This window comes from Xyrauchen texanus, chromosome 37 (genome assembly GCF_025860055.1).
Source record: "Xyrauchen texanus isolate HMW12.3.18 chromosome 37, RBS_HiC_50CHRs, whole genome shotgun sequence".
In the NCBI taxonomy this organism is placed as follows: Eukaryota; Metazoa; Chordata; class Actinopteri; order Cypriniformes; family Catostomidae; genus Xyrauchen; species Xyrauchen texanus.
The window spans coordinates 28137858-28165180 of record NC_068312.1 but is presented as its reverse complement, the minus strand read 5'-3'; the positions used below and the strand labels follow the sequence as shown (position 1 = coordinate 28165180).

General features: G+C 38.2%; 2 protein-coding genes across 4 annotated transcripts; one reads left to right on the top strand and one right to left on the bottom strand.

Moving 5' to 3' along the window:
- Window positions 1-40: 40 nt before the first annotated feature.
- Window positions 41-16289, bottom strand: LOC127630419 (signal-transducing adaptor protein 1-like). 3 transcript variants are annotated; one of them, XM_052107892.1, is made up of 14 exons: window positions 15961-16289; window positions 14491-14594; window positions 12484-12555; window positions 12154-12273; window positions 9298-9354; window positions 8468-8616; window positions 8180-8311; window positions 7998-8067; window positions 7172-7274; window positions 2303-2398; window positions 2042-2113; window positions 1334-1387; window positions 921-1028; window positions 41-730 (listed from the first exon to the last, which is right to left on the bottom strand). In XM_052107892.1, the coding sequence occupies exons 3-14, from the start codon at window positions 12553-12555 to the stop codon at window positions 675-677; spliced, it is 1089 nt and encodes a 362-aa protein (XP_051963852.1). In that variant the 5' UTR covers window positions 14491-14594; window positions 15961-16289; the 3' UTR covers window positions 41-674. The 3 variants fall into 3 exon arrangements, with proteins under 3 accessions (XP_051963852.1, XP_051963851.1, XP_051963850.1); XM_052107891.1 differs by having other exon boundaries at window positions 14498-14594; XM_052107890.1 differs by lacking the exon at window positions 14491-14594.
- Window positions 16290-21180: 4891 nt separating this feature from the next.
- Window positions 21181-26387, top strand: LOC127630418 (uncharacterized). The gene is made up of 3 exons (XM_052107889.1): window positions 21181-21216; window positions 21598-21766; window positions 22508-26387. Exons 1-3 carry the CDS (start codon window positions 21181-21183, stop codon window positions 23680-23682), a joined length of 1380 nt encoding a protein of 459 aa, XP_051963849.1. The 3' UTR covers window positions 23683-26387.
- Window positions 26388-27323: the final 936 nt, after the last annotated feature.

Below are 27323 nucleotides of genomic sequence, written 5' to 3'. Positions count from 1 at the left end.
TCCACACAAGGAAGAGAGCAGAAGACACACTTAATTTCTGTGATCGTGTTCTTTAATCACTTGTTTTATACTACATGTTTTGTTTCAACAGGAACAGAAGTTTCTGTATTTGAAAAAAGCAGACCTGCAACTTCCCCATAATATAAAATCTTTACCACAATATAGTTCATCATATTACCAACAACCCTTTGTGATGCATTTAGCAATCCTAATGTTTGTAGTATAAGAGACCAAGAAAAAAAAAAAAAAAAAAAAGACAGACCAGCTATCTGACATTAAGGAATTCAAGTCAAAAACTGACAGGCAAGTTTGGTTACACCTTCAACTTCATGCGAGTAATCTCTGGCACATGGAATATGTCAATAAGATAAGAGGCTACAAGATATACACTTGTAAATGAGTTATGACTACATACACAGCAGTAGTAATTTACAGTAAGCAGCTACAAAGGTCACAATGTGACACATAATAGTTGATAGGTTGGTATAATGTCTACTAAGTGATTGTAACAAGAAATACAGAAAGAGCTGCTGACTAGATTCAAGGGCCTGATCCAAAGGTTGATCCAAATCTGACTGGCTTGTCTCTGAGCCAAGTTGAACTCTTACTTATACAGTGTTGAGGTGAGTATAGCTGTATATTTCAAAGCTTCCTGACATCACATCGATTCAAAATCATTCTTGGATAGCCTGTCTCTTCTTCAAAATCATCTTGAGCTCCTCTGATAAAGCTGTTAAGAACAAAAACACAGTGAGCTATGGAATTTCTTTTTTCTTAAAGGGACAGTTCACCCAAAAATTAAAACTGTCATCACTGACACTGAATTTTGGGGCAAATTATCCCTTCAATAAATAATTTAATACATTTATTGATAACATATAAAAAAAAAAATGTAAAAGTGTATTTGTCTTTACTTATACCTGCAGGTTGTGGCCAATGCTGAGAATTGTTCTCAGGCACGTCTGACACGCTGCTTCGGAGTGCTGCAAGAGGGTAGCCAGGGGGTTTTAAAGCTTTTCTTTCACTGCCTACATCAAAGTAGAGAAAAGTATGTCATAAGTGCACAGCTTTAAAAAAAAAAAAAAAAAAAAAGCATTGTTCCTATAATAAAGAAATCTAACCATCTGCATTATACTATGCAGGTGTGCAATTTGTACAAAGGTTGTGGATTACAACCAGTAGTGTTTAGTAACTAGGTGAGACCTCAATCTAGCAATGCTCTAACAAAAGGTAAAAAGGCTCTACTGTGCTTCCATCCAAAAGATCTTTGATGAAAAGGTTAATTTTTCAGTTTGTATAACAATCTCCCAAGAGCAACTTGAAGTGAACTCACCTGAACTGGTGTTCTGGTTTGGCAGCATTAAATTTTGATGTGGCAAAAATTGCACTGTTAAAAATATAATAATTTGGTCAATTCAGTCATTCAACGGCATTACAAAAATAAATGTTTTTCACAACCTATTTGTCAAACTTTTACCATTTAGTTTAATTTAAATGACATGGAATATAAGACAGAGAGTAAAGTATACAGTATATTACAATATTTTTTTAATTATACATGTTTGATAACAATATGGGCCTGTGTTTGTTAAGACGAGCTTAGGAGCCAGTCTCCTTAAACGTGCTTTTGAATTTGTCTGCACTGCTTTTCAATAGATTTTCTAGGCAAACATATGGATGTCTATGACCGCCCTACTTTATATTTTTGTCAATGTCTCATACAGGAGCGGTGTGATTTTTACACTACAAATTTAAAATAATTTAAACTTTTTGTACAAGAAAGCTTTCGCTTTGAAAGGCCCTTTAGATATTGTGTTTATGTTGCCTGAAGAGTGTGGTAGTACAGCACAAGCCAGATCTACTTTTTCCTCTATAACCTCTGGAAAACACAAACATATTTGAGGATCTACATACATTAGAAACACATCTAAAACATGGAACTAATCAATGTAAATCAATCAAACTTAAAACATTACAAGAAGCTACAGTTGAAAGAACTACAGTTCTTGGCAGTTACATGGAAAGCTGTACATGCACTCACTTGGTTCATTGAGGTAGATGCTTTCCTGTGTGTTTGCCAAAGGTTCTGAATTGGCCCTGTAATCCCTTTGGACTAAACATAACAACATAACAGTTTATCACCTTACATGCCTTTTAAGAGTAGAGCTGTCAGGTCTAGTTAGTTAGACATCCATTAAACCCAATGAAAAGTCAAGATGAGGCAACCAATTAGTTACAATATCTTAAATATTATAGATGAGCTGATTATCAGTAAATTTCTATGCTCCTAAAGATGTATTACCTTGTTTAGGGGGTGGAACCGGTCGAGATGGTAAAGGTTCACTGCTGGCACATTGTACACTCCTCTCACCATTTTCCTCATTGGCCTGAACATAACCTGAGAAAGAATAAAAAAAAAAGAACAAATACATCAGACATCATGAAAACTATAACCCATGCTGTGCTGGCTCATGGGTTTTGTTTAAATTAATAGCTAAATAGCTTAGTTCTAAGTAGGGATGCACCGATACCACTTTTTTCTCTTCTGAAATCTCCGTATCGGCCGATCCTGATCTGATACCAGTGTTGTTGTTTTTTTGCATAATCAGTTTAGAATATCTTCACATTATTCTGTGGAACTAATCTTTAATATGTAAAGAAACCCAAACCTCAAACTACACATTATTTTAATATAAATGTAAATATATTTAATATAAGCAAAAGTAACGTAAAAAGTGTTCAGTATAAAACCGTATCAAAAACATAATTTTTTGGCAATTGTGCATCTGGATTTTAAAGGATTCAGATCTATTTTTTGTTCAATTTAGTTATATCACACTTCATTTTTCATTCACAGTTATTTTTTGGAACCCATTCAACTTAAATATTGTAATAATTTGTAAATAATGATAAATTATAAATATTATTACTATTACTTTTAGAATTTTAAATACAACAGTAATATTTCTCAATTGAGCACCTTTAACTTAAAAACCCTTTATTTTTACATCCTGAACTCTCCAGAAAGTCCTGTATGTGTGTTTGTAGGCAAGTTCACAGTAGTTTAATTCTGGACAAATGCACCTCCGGTGCTATTCTAAATGCATATTAGAAGTTAACCGAACTATTGAGTCTACATCTGAGATGTTGTTCGTGAGTAGTGCTCAAATATCGCGCATCACGTAAAGACTAAAATAGCCACGAGTGTGTGTGTGTGTGTGTGTGTGTGTGTGTGTGTGTGTGTGTGTGTGTGTGTGTGTGTAAACAGAGCAGCGCCATTCACTAACACCCTGGTGCTGCATGTGCTTTTAATAAATGTACTTATTAAATACAGCCTTTTGTGATTCACAGAGCTATCGCATGTCTTCAGGTGGCTTTGAATAAAATGCACGAGGCATTTTTATGGTTCTTATGTCATTTTTGGAGCTTGACCGGAACGAACATGACTAACACACAGTATCGAATTTGGATCGGGCTTGTCGGACTGATACCCAAACCATATAGAAACATCAGTATCGGAGACGATAAAGATCCAGGTAGCTGGTGCCATACCTAGTTCAAACATAGAAAGACAAATTTGTGAAACTTTGAAATTCATTCCGTTCTGTGAACAGCATGCCATTCATAGTGTCAAATCTTTTTTCAAGAGGGATGATTTATACCAACAAGTACAGCTGAAGTCACAAGTTTACATACACCTTAGCTAAATACATTTAAACTGAGTTTTTTACAATTCCTGACATTTAATCGTAGAAAAACCTTCCCATCATCATTTTACATTAAATATAGAACATGACACGCATTCACTGAATCGATATTAGTGAATATTTAACAGGCATATTTATTGAAAACAATTGAATGAATAGTGCAGGACCAATAGAGCAACCCAGCCTGTTCTAAATGGAATTCACCAAGTAAAAGTTACTTAACAGATTAAAACAGTCAATACATTAATGAAAATAATTTACAGGTAGACTAAACCAAATCTACGCTAGAAAAAAAATGTGCTGAAAAGTATTTCACGTGCATTAGCCATTGATCTAACATGACAACGGTTTGTTATAGAGCGTTAACCAATAACAGTTACGATGTAAAACAAAAGTAGCCATAGGATGGAAAAAAATAGGCCTGTGATATAGCCTAAAATAAACCTAATGTATTCTAAACATGACGTGCGCACAGAATAAAAGAAAGTTTAACCCGATAAGCAGTCGGCACCTCATTGAAAAAAGCCTTCTTAGCAGATTTTAATCAGCAGATTAAAAAAAATTGCATTTTTGACACGTCATTTTCTAGGCTACTTGCCCAAATGCATATATTATTTGATTATCAAAATGAACACGTCGACATGGTCACCTGAGGCGGCTATCCTGCACTTGAAAAAGCCTGCTGAGCAGAAAAATAACATACAAGCATGCACAGATTTAAAGAAGACTTGAATGTGAAAACATCAATAGGGACTTTCAAATGTTTGGAAATCCGATTCCTGCACCACCCCTGAAGTGACTTCATTACTACTACTGCTGAGATTGTTTGTCTAGCGAGAGGACATTGCCGCTATGAGATCATCCATTAAAGATCTTGTGTTATGCGAGTTAAGGAGTAAAGGTAGGCTTTCTTGGAAAAACCACAACGTTTTCTTGTTCTCAGACTTTGCAAATTTGACAAGAGAGAAACGTGATCGATTCAAAGAATGTAAGAAACTCTTGCATCATCGGAAGGTCGCTTTTGCACTGATGTTCCCAGCCAGGTTGAGAATAAATACTAAGGATGGCCGCAAAGTATTTACATGTCCCCAACGGGTGACGTCCTTCATGGATTCAATGGAGTGAATGGGTCATTGTGTGGTGCTCACGTTCTGACCGTCCGACAAAACTAGGCACCTTTTTTGTTTTTTTTTTGTGCTGGTTACGCCTAGAGGCTTGAGTTTGTTTTGTATAGTAACACTCCTTCGAGACAGTTATGTGGATGAATCTACACATTCTTTGGGTTTATCCCAGAGCAACATTGAGGCTTCACAGGGTGTGTAAATTATCTTGGTCTTACAGATATTTGGAGACTTGAATCCATCTGGTAGGGACTATACATTTTTTTCATCAGAATTATTTTATCATAGACTTGATTTTTATTTCCAAGTCACTCATTTCATCTGTTGTTGATTGCTCAATCTTAGTCTCCGATCATGCCCTGGTGTGTTTAGGTGTGTTGCCACATACAGAGAAAAATAAATAATTTAGTTGCCGCTTTAATGTATCCCTTTTGCAAAATCCTGAATTCCAACAAATGTTAAAGGCTGAAATCATTGTTTATATGGAGACCAACAGGTCCTCTGTATCCTCTGTGGGCGTGGCTTGGGAGGCATTTAAGGCGGTTCTTAAGGGCCGGATCATACAGTATGCCTCATTCATCAAAATATCCAAAGCACGAGAACTCGTGGAGTTGGAAGGAAATATTAAAAGCGCCAAGACAGAGCTGAAGCGCCGAATGTCATCTGATTGCCTCAGAGAATTGACCCGATTTAAATACAGATATAATACTATTTTGTCACGGAAGGTATAGTTTTGTCAATTCAGGGCAAGGCAATCATACTTCGAGTCCGTAGACCAAGCAGGGAAGCTTTTGGCTAGATTTATAATGCAGAGAGAGTCTTTTTCTACTATTCCCTCAGTGAAATCTGCTGGTGGAACACATTTTTACCTTTTATCTCTCTAAACTCAGTTTTTTAGATCTTATGCTACAGGACTAGCTCCACTTTTGTTTGAAGTTTATATGGAATCATTATAGAATGGAAAGCTTCCACCAACAATAACACAATCCCGGATCAGTCCAAGACTTAAAAAGGACAAAGATCCTGGGGGCCTGGGAAACTCAGCGAGTAAATACGCTGATTACCACCCCTGGATTTCGCTAGTTCTAATCCAGGGCGTGCTGAGTGACTTCAACCAGGTCTCCTAAGCAACCAAATTGTCCCAGTTGCTAGGGAGGGTAGAGTCACTTGGCATAACCTCCCCCCAAACCAAACAAACAGAAAAAAGAAAAACGTGCGCATTAACCCCATGCACGACAACACTATCCGAAGTCCATCTCTCTAAACTCAAACGGTCCATGTACGACAACTAGAACCCCCGCGACAAATTTGCCATGATTGCTCAAGTCCAGAGTTTCTAAACAAAATTTGTAAAACAGAATTACATAACAGAAGATAATCTATAAAACATACTCCAGCCAATAGGCGGGTGTAAGCACAAAGAGCATGCAGATTCATCCACAAAACTGTCCCGAAGGAGTGCTGTTACACAAAACAACTCCAGCCGCTAAGGGGAACCAGCACAAAAAGAAACAAAAGGCGCTCAGCTTCCTCAGACGGTCAAGTGAATGTTCAGTCAGGCCCACTCGGCTGCAACATGAGTCTCACCAAATGAATTACTCCATTGACTTTATGAAGGACAATACTTGCTGTGGGCATGCAAATGTTTTATGGCCATTCTTAGCATCTATTCTTAATCTGTCCGGGAACCGTCAACCTTCCGTTGATGTAACTTTCAAAGTTACTGCATTCTTTGAATCGATAACATTTCTCTCGTCAAATTCGCAAAGTCTGGGAACAAGAAAATGCTGTGGTTCTTCCAAGAAAGCCTTCCTTTACTCCTCGCCTCAAGTAAGACGAGACCTTTATCGGATGATCTCTGAAATCTGGCCAGAATTAATCAGGGCCTGTCTCCCTCCGCAGATCTCCGAGCTCACTCGATTTCCACCTTATGGATTGTTATGTTGAGCAGACTCGAAAAGTGCCCATCCAGAAATTTCACCACATCTCTACTTTCTTCGTCTTCAGGAATTCCAACAATTCGGATGTTATTTCACCAGCAACTTTTCCCAGAGGCACTCCAAATCTACTTTGGTAGCTAGCGGATTAACAGCTAATCCCCTCTAAAAAATGAGGTTTAATGACTTCAACCGAAGTCTTTGTAAACTTCTGACTTCAACTGTACGACTGCTTTACTAACAGATACAATTTTCCCCCAAGATTGTTTGTCTATCTAATCAGTATCGAGCATCATTAAGAGTTTCAGTTCGATTTGATAATATATCTTCCTCTCTCCACAAGCATTTATGTGTTATTCACCAGATGCTTTCTTTATCTAAAAAAACAACCAATACTGTGTATTACTGATATTATCCTCATAGTGTTGCTCCAGTAGAAAAGGTTCTAAAACCCCATTGGTCTTCTCCACCAGGCAGGTGATGACATCATGCAGAGTGGGACAGGAGATCTGCATTTACAGACATGACTTGTGAACATACCAACATTTTCCAATACTTCAGTGCACATAAAGATCAAGGGCAAATTATATGATTGCTTTCTAATTTTTCTAAAATTGTAACCACTATATACACAAAAAACTACAGTGTGCCACAGGCCAGACCTTAAATAGTATATTAGTGGGGACAAGAAAGAAAGATACAAAATAAGGCAAAAAAAAGGGTGTGTGGTACTTTCATTTCCAAATGGCAGATGAAAATCAGGAGATTAAATTGGACAGAACTAAAGCTTTTAAATCTTTATGGTGATCTCCAAGAAATGTTTAATTTATAACTCTAGTGATCAGCTGTACTGATCTACTGCCATCAGAGTTCCAGCTGTGTGACCCATAAAGCTTTTACTTATCGGAACTTCCTCTTTGCTTTTATGGCAATACTGTATAAAGTACCTATTGCAAAAGCTTTGAGTACACATACACACACACAAGATAGGAGATGATAAAATGAATCATTAGATGATTTCAGTATTGCTGTGAAATTTGACCAGAAGTGTGTAATTTCTGTACCATTATCATCACCAAATTTAACTGCAAGGTTTCCTGAACACTCTCCCCATCTTTCATTGTTTGAAAAGCCATTTAGCCCTGCCCAAACAAATGCCAATGTTTGGCAATGTTGCTGTGTCTGGTTGGTTGGGATGCTCAAATAAACAGAACTAATCCAAAATTACTTACAGGAGTGTCAATGTCAATGGCGAATCCTCCTTCATGCTTCCGAGATACACGATAATGTTTGAATACTGATCTGCAGAGTGAAAAAGAAATTCCTCCTAACTAATGAAACAAACAGGCAAATAAAATGTGAAAGATGAAAGAACTGAAAACTGCACTTGGAGGTTAGATAATGTGTGTTTTACCCGTTGACAAATTGACGAGTGGTTACAGCAAAAGATGCCCCATCTTGGCCAGGCCTCAGCAGTAGGTTTCCTCGATTAGCGTTCCTTTCCAATAGGAGCTCAGCTTCAACCCGAGAGACATCATGATAACAACTACAAAAAGCATAATTATATTATTACATAATATCTATTTATTCAGTGAAAAAACTATGTGTTATTAAAGGTGAAGTAGTTTTTACACCACTTGTTGGAATAAATGACACACATTACCTTCAAATGCATGCTCTGAAGTGAGTGGTTTAAACTTACGCAGGCATGTCTGGCAGTACAGGAAGATAAATGTTATTAAGCAGTGATGGAGCTGTTGGAGGCTGCTGCCTCTTTTTCTCTTTCTCAATTGTTTCTTTCATCATTTGAATCTGGCCAGGAAGAAGGTTAAGACTGCTGGGCACAGACAGCTGAGGGAAAGAAACAGTTAAACTGATTATTATGCGTTTATCGGGACTCAGTATGACAAGTACCAAATGACAGACGTTGGTTGTAAATTATTAGGACTTGTATTATCTTCTATAGCTTTTGTTTTAGTTGTGGAGTGGTTTCTAATAATTGGAGCAGCCATTGGGGATGTGTGCTCTGAAATATTGATCCATGTTCATACTTAAATTGATGAATGCAAATAAACCCATACCAAAAAAAACCTCTCTGGTTTACCATGCACATACTTCTATGCTAAGTACGATATAATGAACATGATCTTTTTTGTTTTTACAAACTGTAGGACAAGTCATGTTGTAGATTGAGTTGCAGTTGTACTAAATCCAGAACATTCCTTTAAGATCCAGAAAACTTTGAGAGATGCCAAATTATTGGCTTTATTGTAGTATAATGAAACAAAATCATACAGGTCTAGTACATTGTCTAATCAAAATAAAAAGTCTACAGAGGAATTTGATAAAACTTGAAATTGATTATTCAATCCCCACAATATCGTACCATATTACTGATTATGTCATTCTGTAATGTCACATCATTTTACTTCACATTTCACCATAAGGTACACCAGACATATAACAACATACTATGTGATGTGTTTGACATACAGCAAACATTCCTTAGGACTTTTCAGTAGTTCAACTGACCTTAGAAACTGAGAGTATGAAGCCTTTCCACAGCTCTCGAGACTCAAGGCTTGGGGCCTGAGAAGAAAAATGTATCATATTATAGATCTCTACTTTCTTTTAAGAATGTGAAATGACAGAATAATAGTAGAGAAAATTATTTATTTCAGCTTTTATTTCTTTCATCTCATTCCTAGTGGGCCAGAAGTTTACATACACTGTGCTAGTATTTGGTAGCATTACCTTTAAATTGTTTAACTTGGGTCAAATGTTTTGGGTAGCCTTCCACAAGCTTCTTACAAAAAGGTGGTGGAATTTGTCCCATTCCTCCAGACAGATCTGGTGTAACCGAGTCAGGTTTGTAGGCCTCCTTGCTCGCACATGCTTTTTCAGTTCTGCCCACACATTGTCTATCAGATTGAGGTCAGGGCTTTCTGATGGCCACTCCAATACCTTGACTTTGTTGTCCTTAAGCCATCTTGCCACAACTTTGGAGGTATGCTTGGCATCATTGTCCATTTGGAAGACCAATTTGCGACCAAGCTTTAACTTCCTGGCTGATGTCTTGAGATGTTGCTTCAAGGTATCCACATAATTTTCCTTCCTCATGATGCCATCTATTTTGTGAAGTGCACCAGTACCTCCTGCAGCAAAGCACCCCCACAACATGATGCTGCCATCCCCCATGCTTCACGGTAAGGATAGTGTTCTTCGACTTGCAAACCTCACCCTTTTTTCTCCAAACATAACAATGGTTATTATGGCCAAACAGAAACATTTTTGTTTCATTAGGCCAGAGGACATTTCTCCAAAAAGTAATATCTTTGTCCCCATGTGCACTGTAGTCTGGCTTTTTTATGGCGGTTTTGGAGCAGTGGCTTCTTCCTTGCTGAGCAGCATTTCAGGTTATGTTGATATAGGACTGGTTTACTGTGGATATAGATACTTGTCTACCTGTTTCCTCCAGCATTTCCATAAGCCCTTTGTTATTGTTCCGGGATTGATTTGAACTTTTCACACCAAACTACGTTCATCTCTATGAGACAAAATGCATCTCCTTCCTGAGTGGTATGATGGCCGCGTGGTCCCATGGTTTTTATACTTGCGTATTATTGTTTGTACAGATGAACGCAGTACTTTCAGGCATTTGGAAATTGCTCCCAAGGATAACACAGTCTTGTGGAGGGCCACAATTTCCCCAAGATGTCAAGCAAAGAGTCACTGAGTTTGAAGGTAGGCCTTAAAATATAACCACAGGTACACCTCCAATCACAAGCTAATTCACCCACGGTGTCAATTTGCTGCCCCATTTCCTCCATCAGCTCAGCCTGATACACTGTGAGGAGCGAGGTGGCATTAACGCTACGGCTAACACTGAAGATCGGTAGATCTTCTGATAAATCGAGCCAGACATTCTCTCGGTCCATCCCAGCAATGAAGAGGGAGTGGACAAAATGCTGCCCGACGATCGGAGTGGTGGTGATTAGGGGGGCTGGACATCCCTAGATCATCCATCCCTTGCACATCCAGCCTAGAGAAACCTTTAATGGGCCAAAATGTCCAAAAAACATTGTATCTCTGCAACGCACACTGGGATGGAAGGAATCAACTGTTTTACCGGAGCAGCACAAGATGGCATCTGTTTACGTCATACAGGTCTCTGTCTCTCTCTCTCTCTCTCTCTCTCTCTCCACCTCTCTCTCCACACTGGCCTTCCTGCTGTGAAGGCCAGTCAATGGAGAGTTTGGCTGTCACCCATCTATACATTTCAACCAGGTCCAGCTCTCCCTGGACAGGAAAGGGGGATGCGTCCATCGCGCTGCCCGGCCGAGTATGAGCGGGGAGAATAACATCATCCTCGCCATCATCCTCCAAAAGACGATCATAGTCAAAATCCTCTTCCTCTTCATCCCTGTCCCCTGTCAAAAGGGCATGTTCAAAGAGGGGATGCAGATCGGTGGAAACTTCGTCCATTAAATTGCACTAGTTTGGCGTTCCTGCGGCTGTAGTCTTTCTCCGCTTGTGGCAGAGGAAAAACAGGGATCCCCATTATTCGATGCCACAACCTGCACCCTCTTTTCCAAAACTTGCCGTACAAACCTGGAACAGTGCGGGCAACACTCGGGATTAGCGAGTGCAGTCTGCACATGTCTGATCCCGAGACAGGTGCTACAGCGTGGGTGGGAAGCCTTGGGCGAGATCATAGATCCGCACGCGCACAGATGGGAGGGATCCTTCTCCTTCGCTATGCCGCTCAGTGAGCTCGCCATTACAGAAACCTGATCTCAAGAACACAGAGCCAGTTCACCACAACATGCCACTTAATTCAGTGTTATTCCCCGGATTTCTCCTTAATGTGATAAGACCAGCCAATCTGCCACAGCACCACGATGTGCAGGAGAGGGAAGAAGCTATAACCACTTTTAACTCTACCGAAAAAATATGTAAACCCACCTTGACGCACTGGTTTATGCCATATATTAACTTTGACAGTGAAAATATTTGCAAAAGAAAAAAGCCAAGCTCTGCGACGTACCTGAATTGCTTGTCTAACGAACTGTTTAGCTACCACTCCTAGCGAGTCCTGCTCATGATAGTTTCCATTAATCTTTACAGGGAAGAGAACGAGAAGGAAGAAGAGACCTGTGGCGATGTTTTCTACAAAGTGGTATCACTGCTATTATTGATCTGTAAGCTGAGAGTCGTGGTGTCATTGCTTACAGTGTTGGATACGCCTGAGGTGAACTCCCATAGCGAGATACCAAATGAATGCTCGAAAGAGAACCATGTGTAAAATTCAAGTCAAGTTTATTTTTTGCAGTTTTCTAAATGTATTTAGTTTAACATCAGATGATGAGACATTGACAGAAGCCTTACGATCATCTTGATGTCTTCATTTTTCATATGCAGGGTGAATTGAGCTTTTTCAAGGTTTCGGTCACGGCAGCGGTCATCTGTCACAGAGACAAGATCAGTGAGCTCCAGCTTCTCTATATACTGTATTCAAAAACATACACAAGAAAACAGATGAGGTATTAAATATGTATCTTGTATGTATACCAACATATAAAGAAATAAGAAATAATGCTTATAAAGCATGCATTTACAAGTATGCAAATATAAACATGCACATAAATAGATACACAGACATTGAAATTAATTATCTAGCATTGAAATTGAAAAAAAGCAGTCAATGAACACACTTACAACATTATCTTTGGTGTTATTAAAGAAAAAGAGTGAATTGCCACATAAACTGGTCCAGAGTTTACGACCCATCTGTGCAAAGGCAAAGGAAAATGTTAGCACATTAAAAAATAAATGCAGTTGAAGTCAGAATTTTGCATGCACTTAGGTTGAAGTCATTAATACTTATTTCTTAACCATTTCACAGATTTAATATTAGCAATCTATAGTTTTGGCAAGTCGTTTAGGACATATACTTTGTGCATGACACAAGTAATTTTTGCAACAATTGGTTACAGACAGATTGTTTCACTTGTAATTGACTATATCACAATTCCAGTGGGTCAGAAATGTATATACACTAAGTTAACTGCCTTTAAGCAGCTTGACATTATTTTCTGGAATTTTCCAAGTGTTTAAACAATTATCCAATTAGCTTCTGATAGGTGTACTGAATTGGAGGTGTACCTGTGGATGCATTTTAAAGGCTACCTTCAAACTCTTTGCTTGACATCATGGGAAAATCAAAAGAAATCAGCAAAAAAAAATAAAAAACACAAGTCTGAGTTTTCCTTGGGAACAATTTCCAAATGCCTGAAAGTACTGCTTTTCATCTGTACAAACAATAATACGCAAGTAAAAACACCATGGGACCACGCAGCCATCATACCACTCAGGAAGGAGCTGTCTACTAAAGATGAACGTAGTTGGGTGTGAAAATTGCAAATCAATACCAGAAATGTAAGCGCAGCGTAGTTCTAGCGGGAAGAATAGCAGCTGTACATCATCGCACCCTTAGCTGTGTAATTCCCAGCCAATCACATGTAAGCCGTTGCTTTAGAAGTCTGCTCACAATCTATCACATTGCTGTTTCAGTGTGCAAACATGGCAACCTCCACCACCACCAGTTGAGTCCTGTCCTGCAAGGGTAGGCTCCTCGCCCCTGCCTCCTATCTCCGGCAGGATATGACGGTTCTGAGTACAACTTCTTCGGACCGCCAAACGTGGCCTACGCCAAAGAGAGACACTACTTTTCTGTATTATATTCATCAAATAAATGTAATCTTAAATTTCATTCAAGTCTGCAAGACTTCCTGATAGAATAATAACAAAAGGACCTTATGAAGATGCTGGAGGAAACAGGTATAGAAGTATCTATATACACACAGTGAAACAAGTCCTATATCAACATAACCTGAAAGGCTGCTCAGCAAGGAAGAACAAACTGCTCCAAAACCGCCATAAAAAATCCAGACTACAGTGCACATGGGGACAAAGATATTACTTTTTGGAGAAATGTCCTCTGGTCTAATGAAACTAAAATGTTACTGTTTGGCCATAATGACCATTGTTATGTTTGGAAAAAAAGGGTGGAGGTTTGCAAGCCAAAGAACACTATCCCAACCGTGAAGCATGGGGGTGCGTTGCTGCAGGAGGTACTGGTGCACTTCACAAAACAGATGGCATGCTGAGAAAGGAAATTTATGTGGATTTATTGAGCAACATCTCAAGACAGCAGCCAGGAAGTTAAAGCTTGGTCGCAAATTGTAGCATACCTCCAAAGTTGTGGCAAGATGGCTTAAGGACAACAAAGTCAAGGTATTGGAATGGCCATCAGAAAGCCCTGACCTCAATCCGATAGAAAATTTGTGGGCAGAACTGAAAAAGCATGTGCGAGCAAGGAGGCTTGCAAACCTGACTCCGTTACACCAGTTCTGTCTGGAGGAATGGGACAAAATTCCAGCACCTTTTTGTAAGAAGCTTGTGGAAGGCTCTGATCTTACAGAAGAGCTACTGTAGTACAAATTGCTGAATAACTTAATGCTGGCCATGACAGAAAGATGTCAGAACACAATGCATTGCAGTTGCCTCTTATAGGGTTGCGTAGCTGCAGACAGATGAGTGTGCATCATTTACCTGGGGAAGAGATGGCAGCAGGATGCACTATGGAAAGAAGGCAGGCAGACAGAAGCAGTGTGATGCTCTAGACAATGTTCTGCTGAGAAGCCATGTTACTTTGACACGTACCACCTACCAAAAGATTGTTGCAGACCACCCCTTCATGCAGTTACACCCCTTCATGGCAACAGTATTCCATAATGGCAGTGGCCTTTTTAGCAGGATAATGCACCCTGCCACACAGCAAAAATAGTTCAGAAATGGTTTGAGGAACATGACAAAGAATTCAAGGAGTTGACTTGGCAATCCCATGTATCTATATTAATATAGAGCTTTGGGGCCACTGTTAGAAGATTTATAATCCCAAACTACCAGGAATGTATTTCGTCAAAGCACATTTTGAAATGCTAAATGTTTAATAATTTTTTACGTAATAAATCATAAAATAACATTTTTAACTTTTCAGAAATGTGAAAAGACAAAAGTGGTTTGCTCTCAAAAAACATAAATCATCTGTCAAATTAAAGAAACAAAAAACACATCTTCACTAAAATATTTTTTCCAAAGTGTATGCTCTGCACGTACGCCACCAGACCAGATTTTTGTTTATGCTTCCACATTTGTAGGAAAGAAGCCTTCATATTACGACAGAAACTTGTGTAACACTCCTTTTGACGCTCACAGAAAACTTCTGTGGCCATCGTTAGACCATTTCTCGGCACTTACATGCTTAGCCCGGAAACAATTCAAATGATTGTGTACTTTGTGCCATTTAGAAAGGATTGGCCCTTTTACAGAGAAATACTATAACCTCATTCAAAAGAGGAACAGATTAAACACAATAAAAACTAGTAATGTGTGACAGTGAATCATAACTAACAGTACTGATAAGCCAGTTGACATCATAAACTGAAATTAAATCTGCAGATGGTATAAAGGTAAATCACACAAGCAGCGCATTCATTTCATGCAAACTGGTGGTCTGCTATTGACCAACACCTCTGCCATATCAAAAGTCTCACCCAACTCCAGCCGTAACATGTCTGTCATACATCAACAACAAACTGCACAGCCTATGGAATGGATTCCAATAATGTTATGTCATAAATAATTAAACAAAAAATTAGTCTATTTACATTTGGCAGATGCTTTTATCCAAAGCGACTTACAGAGCCCTTATTACAGGGACAATCCCCCCGGAGCAACCTGGAGTTAAGTGCCTTGCTCAAGGACACAATGGTGGTGGCTGTGGGGATCAAACCAGCGACCTTCTGATTACCAGATTACCAGTTATGTGCTTTAGACCACTACCACTACCACCACCACCACCACCACCACCACTTCCTTAAGTCTATTAGAGACTATCTGTTAATATTATCATTTGTGCATATTAATTTTCTATTATCTGTAAAGCTGTTGTGGAAAAATATTTTTTTTTTAAATCACCCTTCTTGAAGTTTTTCTAGAAGCATACACCTGATGAGGATGCACGAACAGGTGTAAAAGAGAAGATAAATTAAACAAACATACATGTTCCCAATGAACACTGAAATACGCGCGCGTGGCGCGTGAACACACGTAGTCCGCTCACTGACCTACCTTGTCTTTTATAGACTTCTTTTCCAGAAAGCCTTCGTGGTAACACGCTGGCAGCTGAGGTCTCGCCCGTCTATGGCGCTTTGCTGTTGCCATCAGTACAGAATAGAATCTCCCGATAACAGCGACGCTCTTACAATGTCTTTCAACACAATCTTGCGGTGTATTTGAAACAAGACGCTTAACTGTCCAAACTGCACATTCTAAAGCTATATAAAATGTTAGAGACAAACAGAAACCCGGTGTCAAACGTCTATTTAGCAAGTCTACGTGCTAAACTCCCAGTTTCCCTCGTCTCACCTGTAGGTTACAGGTACAGGTGCGAGCGAGTACGAGGGTTGCCCGGAAGGAACGAGGGACACGCCCATTTTGAGCAAATGTAAATTGGGAAATACCCGCGTTTAAAATAGCAACAGCTGCAAAATCTTGACGAAAATGTCTTTATAAAAACAGGAACTACGCACCCTTTCAGTTTTCTCTGTTTGCTTCAGCAAGTCAAGGTTTTTAGTTAGGCCTACTATAAGCATACGCATTATTTACTTAAAACTATCAGTCCAGTTATTTAGACCCTCTAAAGCAATCTGGGGTTACTTTGATTTTGAAATGTGTGCTTTAGATAACATCCACTGTAGAGACAAATAATGACATTTTATTTAGTTATCACAAACCAAATACTATATGTTCAGAAAATGTTTGACTGTCTTTTGAAATGTCTTTCACTTTCACTACTATAGTCTACTGTTATTTGTTTAGTATTTCTGAGTTTTTCCTTTTCTGCCCTTTTGTTGAAGCAGTCTGATTTTGTTTCAGTGTTTTGTTTTTCAGTTTGATTTTGATTGTTTTTTTTTGTGTGTGTTTGATTTTTATATTAAACGTTTTTCGTTTACATAGATGGGTTTGAGATTTAACATTTGTGTTAATAATTTTTCTGAAATGTTTTATAATTTTCAAGAAAATAATAAGTTGTGCCAAATTTAGATCCTTTAGCGTCATCTAGTGGTCAGACTTAGACAGTGCGCTCTATTCATTACCCTAATGCTTATACTATTCATGCAAATTCCCAAACCATCTGTCCATGAGTCACAGATGACTGCTCATTTGATCATGGTTCATGGCAACCAGAAACTGGATCTAAAACCGATATAAATATAAAGACTGAAAATAACCGCAGACAATTAGCTTGCAATATTTCCGTGAATACATGCCTTCTGTTGAAACAGCAAAACACAACACATGCATCCCAACAGAGCTGGCGAGTGTACCACCACAAACTCCGCTTAGTTATAAAGGGGAGTAAATTACAAGGACGGGAGAAAGAGGAGGGAAATGTACATTAAAGCAAAACTACAAATGTAAACTACAGACACACGCATGCGCCTTCATTTTATATTTTTTAACATCCTGGTGGCTAGTGTCCGCACAAAAGTGTTATGTAACATTGTTGAGCTGAAGTGGCAGGAAGAAAGAAGTCAGTCTTTGGAGCAGTTTCAGGTAAACCCGTCTAACGACGCTTACCGCGAAATGGGTGAGAATAAAAAAAATATTGTTACTTTTACTAAGCATAAATGAAGCGAGAACAAAACAAGAGAAAGACGAACCGTTTCGATTCAAATGTGGTTTTAATTTGAGAAAAACGCTTATCAGATACAAATGGCTGTGGACAATCGCTAATTCCCATCTGAGCGCTTTCTTTTGTGTTGCCCATTGTTTGTTGGACAATAAAAGCCATATTACCCACATGAGAGATCACTGTCCTGATGCAGCGAGATCCAGTAGATGGAAATGACTTCAATAAATTAGATGACTTGTAGAAGGAAAAACAACTTTAATTTGTAAAACTATACTGAATTAAGCGATCATACAGAAAATAAATGTTTGATTATGAATGTTGAGTAAATATATCCTAAGAATATACCCAAGGACTAAGTCCTGGAATAAACCTAACAACACAAAGTCATGTCTTTGTCTAATTAACTAAGTAAATACAAATAGTTAAAAGTACAGAATGAGACAAGATGAGGCCTCAAAGTTGGAGATCTGATGCAGAGAGCAAGAGAGCAGAGGTGTGTGTAACACCCCTCACAGGAAGGAGGACAGGAAACAAGTCTTCACCGCAAGGGAAGCCTTTAATGCCCGTTGTCTTTGCAATAACGCGCAATAACGCGCAATAACGCGCAATAACGCGCAATAACGCGCAATAACGCGCAATAACGCGCAATAACGCGCAATAACGCGCAATAACGCGCAATAACGCGCAATAACGCGCAATAACGCGCAATAACGCGCTGGGTTAGCTTGTCATCTCTCTCCCCATGGAGGCCCTCTGGCTGCCCTTTTATGCCGCTCTCCCCGTGCTCACTGAAATTAGAGACAGGTGTTAGACATAATTTAGCTCAGGTGTAAGCGCCCTTACCGCTTTTCTCTCCCGGACGGGCGCTTGACCACGCCCCCGCTGCCACAGTGTGTTAATGTTACCCAAATATTCGTTAAGGTCTTTATACCATTTTGAGACTGTGCCAGCAGGCACTTCCTTTTTAGGTACAGAAAGTTCTGCACAATGATGTAATAACCCTAAGTGTCAGGTTAGGCTGTTATGACCTATAGAAGTGTGAAAATTGTGGTTTGAGTGGAAAGATACTGCAGCCCCACTCGTACATTTGTTTATGCAAACGACTCATAAATGTACCTTTCTCAGTGAGGTCCGAGGACAGGTGTTTTGAAACTTATCCTGTTATGTACTAGGTCTATGTCTGTACTCTGTCTGCACGTTTCTTAAAACAATAACAGTCATAAATTATGCTCTCTTGTTCCAGCTCTGAAGCCTCCTGAGTTCAAATGTGTAACCAACAGTTTAAAAGGGTTACAAACTCATATATTAGAGGACCAAATTAATAAATTTGGTCTCATGCATGATGCATTTAGGTCTCACAGGAACATTGTATACATTAGGCATCAAGCAGGAATATTGTGACCGTATTAAAGTGACAATATGAATGAATAAAATATATACTTTTTCCAAAGGACATTATAATTTTACAATGCAGATGTGTGTGAAATTACTTTTAAACACTGTTTTAACTTGATCTGATGGTACTGTCCAGTCAGACAACGGAACTCCAGTCTTTTTTTACATAAATTAAAAATATAATCAATTGTTCATTGTTGATGGGTTTTCGAGCAGGGGGATCGCCAAACTACATTGCGCAACCTTAAAGCCCAGGGCCCGCCGGGCAGTCAAGGGCCCCTGGGCACTGGCTCCATTGACCCGGTCAGTAATCTATACTTGCTTTTGAAATGTATTCCACTACAGATTACAAACATGCTGTAACGTATTCGGTAAGATTACTCAAGGTCAGTAACGTATTCTAAATACTTTGGATTACTTCTTCACTGGTAGATTTTTTTCACTTGTTTTGACTGTAAAACGTCTGCCAATACAGTAAGACAAAATACACTTTAAAACTTCATTCTCTGAAAAACCTAAATATCTTATGCGGTGTTGTTTCTAAAACAAGATAAATAAAAAAAAATTACAGGAAAACAATACAAAATTATTATAAAGAATATGATTTTTTTTTGCACTTATATCATAGTTCTTAAAATAAATTATGATCCAACATGAATTTTCTTGATAAAAAAATAGGATCGTTCTGTAACGATTAAGACAATGTATACATGCATTCTATTATTATGCAGGGTACCTTTAACCATCTCATTTGCATATGCGTGTAGCTACCTGTGTGATTAGAGAGTTACTCAGTCTGTGTGTACGTGAAGGAGGATGATGACAGATGTGCTCTCAGTGACCTTTATTATACTTTTATATTTTGTGACGCTAATGTTTTGTACATTTTCTCATGTAGGCTATAAGAAGAGCGTGCATCCTGTGTATCTGCCATTAAATGTGTGGAATTCAAACTTTTGCTGTTTGGCTCCGTGATTTGTCGGAATAAATCATTTATCACCGGGGAAAAGCGTTACAGTGTCTGGTAACTTGTGCATGTAAAATGGCAAGAAATAGCATTTAACTTAGCGTAAAGCTGACAATTTACACAAGGTTTATTTCGTTTTCTTATACTACAAATTTACTTCAAACTTACGTTTCTGTCTTCTCGTATGAATAACACACATAAGAAAGTGTTTCACCGCTGTTCAAATGCACTTTGGATCGCATCATATGTATTAAGCGTTTTACATCTGAAAGGACTAAATTTTAAATGAAACAAATGACAATAAAATGCAATGTAATCTCTTCCAGTTTTGTTAGTTCCCACAATTCCTCTTGTCTTTTCAGGGATCCTCATACTCTCATAGAGCTGTCTGCTTTCTCTGCCATAAACCACTTCCAACCTTTTAATATTTTTTATTACAAATGACCTGCATACTGGGAATCCACATAATGTATATCTTAATCCAAAGTATAGTTATCAGTATCATACCTTCCCAGAGGAAATGCCTGTAGTAACTGATGGCACCACCTCCTCCTGATTACAGGCATTGTGTTTTCAATCTTTAATATTGTTTCCAGCAATGTTCTACAGATAATGATATGGAATGGATTTTAGAATCAATATTGATTATCTTAAAATTACTTAATGTGTGTATAAATTACATGTATTTTAGGGTTCCCAAGGATTCTTAAAAAAACTTAAATTCAGTTTTCCAAATGTAAAGTCTTATAAGATACAACAAAAGTCGTAATTTTCACTAAAGATCAACTGTTGATGATGATATAGTGTTGATGAAATATGACAATGTTTACTTTTAATTGTTTATACAGGGCTCCAGGCTGCGACTAAAATGGTAACAAATTCGACCAAATATAATTGCGACAATAATTTAGTCGCCACTGGCTACAGTCGTGTTGTGCGCGTTCATATGCGGTTTTGTCAGATATCATCTCGTGAGTTATTTAATATATTTTTAGAACGCGCACAACCAGTGTCTCGCGCCTCTCCCGTTCTGTTTCTGACGAGCTCGCTGCACCGCATGCAACAACAAACCCAGCGCAAGAGAGTCGTGAACAAAATACTTTTTTAACCGGATTTTTTTCATGAATCACCCGAAAAGAACAGAGGGTGCATTGCTTACGTTGCGCGAGTGTCCACTACTACTTGCGCAGCAACGCAACCTGTGGGCTGCTCACTGCAGAGCAGATGGGCGGAGCTTACGTCTAGCCCCCTCGTAAACACGTGCAGTGAGCGTAAGGTACCACTTGGAAAGATGGCGGACAGTCACAGGCAATTCGACGTAGTGGCTGTATGTAAAAACTGAACTTTTTTAGATAAACTGAACATTGGGACGTGTGTAAAATACTTCCTTAGACCTATCTCGACATTAATGTTAATGTTAGCTATTTTTTAATCCCTGAATGTGCATAGGTTAACGTTAGCGTCAAAAAACCGAGAACCTAAATACATATAATTTGTGGTTCAGCAAAGTATTTGGCCTTTGCCAAATTTTAGCAAGTGTAGGCAGTGTTTGTAATATGACAAGAATAGATATATATTTATAATTATTTATATATATATATATATATATATATATATATATATATATATATATATATTTTTTTTTTTTTTGCTGATAGATGTAGCCCTAAATGGTGTTGTGTTTGTTTGTTTGTTTTAACCTGCAAAGAAGCATCAGACAATACTGAAGAAAGGACATGGTCCCTTTGTCTCTATTAAGAGATGCACAGTGTGCTGCAGAAAATACCACTGTGCCTACTGTAAATTGGTGTATAACCATTTGAATGAGGTACAGAATCATGTAGTAGATCATGTTCGAGTTGCAGTTCATCATGAAGGTATGTGTGTGTTTCTTATTTGTTGCTTATACAGTTAAATTATTGTGTGTGTGATCATGTTTGAAAGTTATGAACCCTTTTGTTTTTCGCATGTTATGGCCTCGTCATTTCTCCCTACAATTTAAAGTAAAAACATAATTTCATTTAACATTTCCTTGCATTTTGAAACCTTTTGGAAGTCTGAATCTTAAAAGTTCACATACTTCTGCACACAGGGATACTTCATGTACTAAGTAAATAATTCAAATATATTCAAACTATTTGTGTTTTCTATTAACCGTGTCATATTTTATCAGAAAATGTAGCGTAGATGAAGACATAATGAAGTATGTCTAAAATATGAAAAACTGACTTCCAGAGGGGTTCATAAACTCAGTTTAATTCAATCACTATATGTAATTTGCCATTATGTAGATTGATCAACAAATGATTAATATTCCCTTGCTCCACAGTTATAGGTTAATTATCTGATGAATATTTATTTTATTATTGTGTATTGTTCTTTTCCCCTTCTCTCTTTTGTCCTATTGTATAAGACAATCTACAAATTGGCAAATTAAATATATGGTAATGTAATTTTTTTTTAATGATATTTAGTTTTGATTGTTGTTAAAATCATAAACAAGTAAAACTATAAATGTTCTTTAGACCAGGGGATGTACAAATCTCTACAGGGGCACTGCACTGTATAAAACATTGTAAACAAGACAGTTGATCAGAGTTATTCTTTCTACATTTTAGATTTTGTCATCATAAAGTGCAGTCTAGACTGCAGACAAGCAGCACATTTTCACTGTTGCTACTGCACATCAACATTAATCAGAAGGGATGCTCTGATTAAACATATAACAAGTTGCAAAAATACATCATCCAGGCAGCCTCTACCCACAGCGCCAGCAGCACCACCACCTCCTTCCCCAGCAGCAGCACAACCTCCTCCATCTCCTTCCCCAGCAGCAGCACCACCTCCTCCATCTCCTTCCTCAACAGCAGCACCACCTCCTCCATCTCCTTCCCCAGCAGCAGCAGCACCACCTTCTCCATCCCCAGCAGCACTACTTCCATCCTCAGCAGCACTACTTCCATCCCCAGCAGCACCTCCATCCCCAGCAGCATTACTTCCATCACCAGCAGCACCATCGTCAGTAGTAAGATTATGCGTCCGGCAGCAAGTCAGGGTGACTTGCACACAATGTGGCATTCAAATAAATAAAAGGAACTTGCTGGTTCACATTAACAGAAAACACAGGCAAAGGGTAACTGAAATTTCAGCTAAACGGCACCTGTCAAGCCAATGCATTGATGCCAAAAATGCCATCTTTGCTGTTGATAAATCATTCTTTAAGCCTTGCTCTCCTATACATGTTCAGAAAAAAACATGGGGTGCAAGCCAAAACATAATCTGTGAACTGGATGAATGCAAGGCAAATGTTGAATGTGCAGTCAGGAGTGGAATTCTTCCTTATGAGTGCATACATCTAAAGTCTTTGCTCTTCTGCCCTCGAATGGACAACGTATACATCACTTTGGAGGAGGAGGTGCTGTCAGAAATGGTTGCTGCGAAGATATTTGGGGACATAAGGAAGCAAAGCTGCTTAAACCGTCAAAAAGCAGCTGCTGATGCAGATGTTCCACTTTCTGTTGAGGTGACTGTTGGAGGGCCTCCTTCTAAAAAGTCTTTTTCAATATATGAGCCGAAGATATCACGCCACAGCAGACTAGGCAGGGTAATAGCAGCATATGATTCTAAAAAGAATTCCTGGCACTGCCCATGTGCCAAACCAAGACAGTCATGTCTCCATAAAACAGTTGCTAAATGGCATCTTTTTAAAACTGACCGACATCTGTTCAGGACTATAGAGAGTGATACCAGGTCAGATACAGTTGAGATTCATGATGACAACACAAGTTCATGAATTCAATGCAAGACCAGGTGGAGGTGAAGGGCCACCATATCCTCCTGATGATGCAGGCCTCCAGAGGATGTAAACAACTTGTTTTACCCTGTGATAATCATTGTCTTTAATTTGTAGGCTGTTCATTTAAAACAAATAATGTTTTTTACAGGTGTGGAGAGTGACAGAAGAGTACTTTCGCTTGACGCCAAGAACCCATGTGGTTTGGAGATTGCTGTTAACTTGATGTTTTCAGGTTTTGCATGGTTCCGTTTAGTTTAAACTTCTAGGGCAAACTCCAGGCTTTTCATATATAGGTTTGTTTTCATTCTTATCTTTTGACCTGAAAAACCTTGCTGTGCACTCATGCCAGTGCCATTAATTGATAAATTCACTAATAAGATATAAAAGACAGCTACACACGTCGGTCTTTGATAACTGGAGTTTACCCATTATTATGGCAGTTCCGTTTGAGACCATACTTTTACTTTTCAGCCAGTTCTGGTTAATGTTTCCAGAATTTGTATTTTTACAGTTTTGTCATATAGTTAAACCAAACCACTGGCTGTAATGAAGAGGTGTAGTTCTGTTTTAAACCCCAATTCTTATTATATGTGAGGGGTAATCCAGGGCTAAAGTTCATTAAATTATTTTAATGTATGACATGGAGGTTAAGAACCACCCGAAGCCAAGCCCACAGATGTGAAAACAGGTGAGTGTTTAATGCACACCTAGGTGTGGATTACCCCACTTATACCATGGTCTTGCCACAATTAGTAAAGTTAAAGCTGTCATTGATTTTGATATGATACTGTCAGTGTCTGTCTATGCAAACTGTCTGGAACTACCTGTGCGGTAAACTGTTTTAATCCACACCACCTTCCAGCCTATCAGAATCCAGTATTGAGACTGACCGTGGTATAATACAATATGATCAACTTTGTTTTTTGCTAACATGTGACAGCTCCAAAAGATATATTGTTGTATAATAATTAAATGTGTTGAGTTATTTGGAAAATCAAATTTCACCTGGCCTTCAGACTATGTCCTTACTGAGAGACTGTGAGGTACAGCTTTTAACTTCTTTGCATGTTTACCATTATTTTCAGCAGTGGAATGTCATTAATACATTCAGAGTGCACTATATACTGTATGTACAATATGGTCTTATTCCACTCTTATCCCACAGTCAGTCCCTCCAAGCTGAAGTGGTGCACCCTGCACCACTTCAGCTTGGAGGGACTGACTGTGGGATATTCATGTTGATGGTAAGTGATCATATAATTCATATAAAGTCTGTATGTGCTAAACACTGCATTTGTTAATATAATATCAAGAGTTTTGATGGGAAGCCCTTTGATTTTTCAGCAGTGAGGATTTATCAATTTCTAGTTATTGTTCAGCACAAAAGATTGAAAACACAATGCCTGTAATCAGAGGTGGTGCCATCAGTTACTACAGGCATTTCCTCTGGGAAGGTATGATACTGATAACTATACTTTGGATTAAGATATACATTATGTGGATTCCCAGTATGCAGGTCATTTGTAATAAAAAATTATGCACACTGGATTTTTTTTTTACTGTTTTGTCACTTTCTTCAAAGCCAAGAGACAGTCACCAAACAAATGATCCAACCGGATCTAAACGTTATGGAGGTCACCTCAACTACGAGAATCCATGTATGTAAAGGGCATGTTTATGTTTTGTTTGACTATTGTTTATGTAATTACCTTTCCTGTTTCATAAAAGTGTTTGAGCAGCACTTAATTACATTATTATTGAAATGTCTTATATTTTTGCACAAAGGACTCGGCCGTGATGAAACGGATTCTGTTCACCTGTGACTGGGTGGAGTTCAGAACCCACTTTACTGGGAAAGTTCACTTACCACAGGTCATAAGGATGAACAAGGTTGATTCCTTTTTGGCCATAACAGTGTGGGACCTGTTTATTGACACCATTTTCTATGAAGGTGAAATGGATGAGGACAAAATCAAGGCTCCCTTCCTTTTCACCTTTGAGAGAATAGAGGACATTGAGTTTTTCATGCAGGAAATATGACAAAAGAAATATTTGTGTCTTGCGTGCACAACCCTAACCTTTAGTAAGCTAACTGATGGGGCAGATCTGGGTACATTTTGTTTTGTATTGTCTTGTAGTTTTAGGTTTTGTAAAATGTCTTGTTTTTTTTAACCAATTAAAGTTTTGTGGGGGAAAAAAAGTGTTGAAACTTAATATACTAAAATTCAATTTTGTATTTTATAAATTTTGTTCCTAGATTGATTTTTTTTTTTTAATGTTAGCTGTACATTTAGCTAATAAAGGATAATAGAAATAAAATAAATACAGCACTTGAAGGCGGTAAATTAAGCAACACTCCCAGTCTACTAATAAATGTTCCTGAAATGGTTGCCTTGCTACTAGTCTCAGAGCACAGTTGTCCTCTTGATTTTTTCTTTAGTGTGACACGTGGCTGGTTTTAGACTACTGGACCGGTTACTTATTACCATTTGATTAAGATATGGAGTGAGTCCATCCAAAATTATATTCCATCTAATTTATATTCACACATTCATTTTTGTTTTTGTGGTGGAGATCCTAAGTGTACATTTAAAAGGAATAAATTACATAAGACAAGCAAATAAGTGATAATCTCATATGTTTAATTTTATCTATCTTTTTTTAAAATTAGAATTAATTGTTAGAGGATTAAATAAGCTTTACAAAAATGAAAATGATAACGTACACAGGCTATAACTGTGATAAACGGTTTAAGCTAAAGGTATGATGCTGTTAAATCTCAATATAACAAACTATAAATTATAAATAAACTGCTTGATTGACCTAACTTCTCTTCCATTACGACATTACTCACAACTGGTCAAGTGCCTAGTCTCTCCATTCTATTCCTGATTGCACAGCAGAACAATTGAAAAAGTAACCATAATAGGAATGTGCACTGATAATCGACATTCGGTTAATCGTTTGATCCGCTACTATTCGAATATCAAAATATCTATTCGGTTATTCTACACCGTCAATACAGGTCTGCAATCTGACAAGAGTTCAAGGAGTTCCGACAAACCATCAGACTAGGGTGAAGTAAGGGGTGTTCAAACATGCTTTTTGTGTGGATCTGTGCTGTTATAGATCAGTAATTCTGGCATGTGCTGGATGGAAGTCTTTACCTTGCACTGACTGAATCTCACTTTTTTTCTTTCTTTCATCGCCTGATGCAGGATCACTACATTTTTAAAAACGAGTAAACGTTCAAAAGACTTACATTTTTATAAATGCACATCGAAACACCTGCAATGTGTTTCAGTCGTTGTTCTGCATTCTGAAGAAGAGTACATTATGTGACCGTTACATCATTAAACATGATTCCAGTTTATTTTTCACCAAGAAACATTTCAACACTTTATAAACAGTAAGAACGTGTTTTTTCCTTTTGCTCTGGTGTGCATATTTAGTATAATAATTAGACAAGTTCAATATAATTTGATTTTAAACTACTCAAAAATCAAAGCACCCTGAATAGGCTATTTTTCCGCAGTATTGTGACCCTACGCACATAATAATATTTGCATTCGCTGCCTCACGGGTGTGTGAATCTGCCCGTGCAGAGCACATATACAACCAGTGACAGTTTGATTATT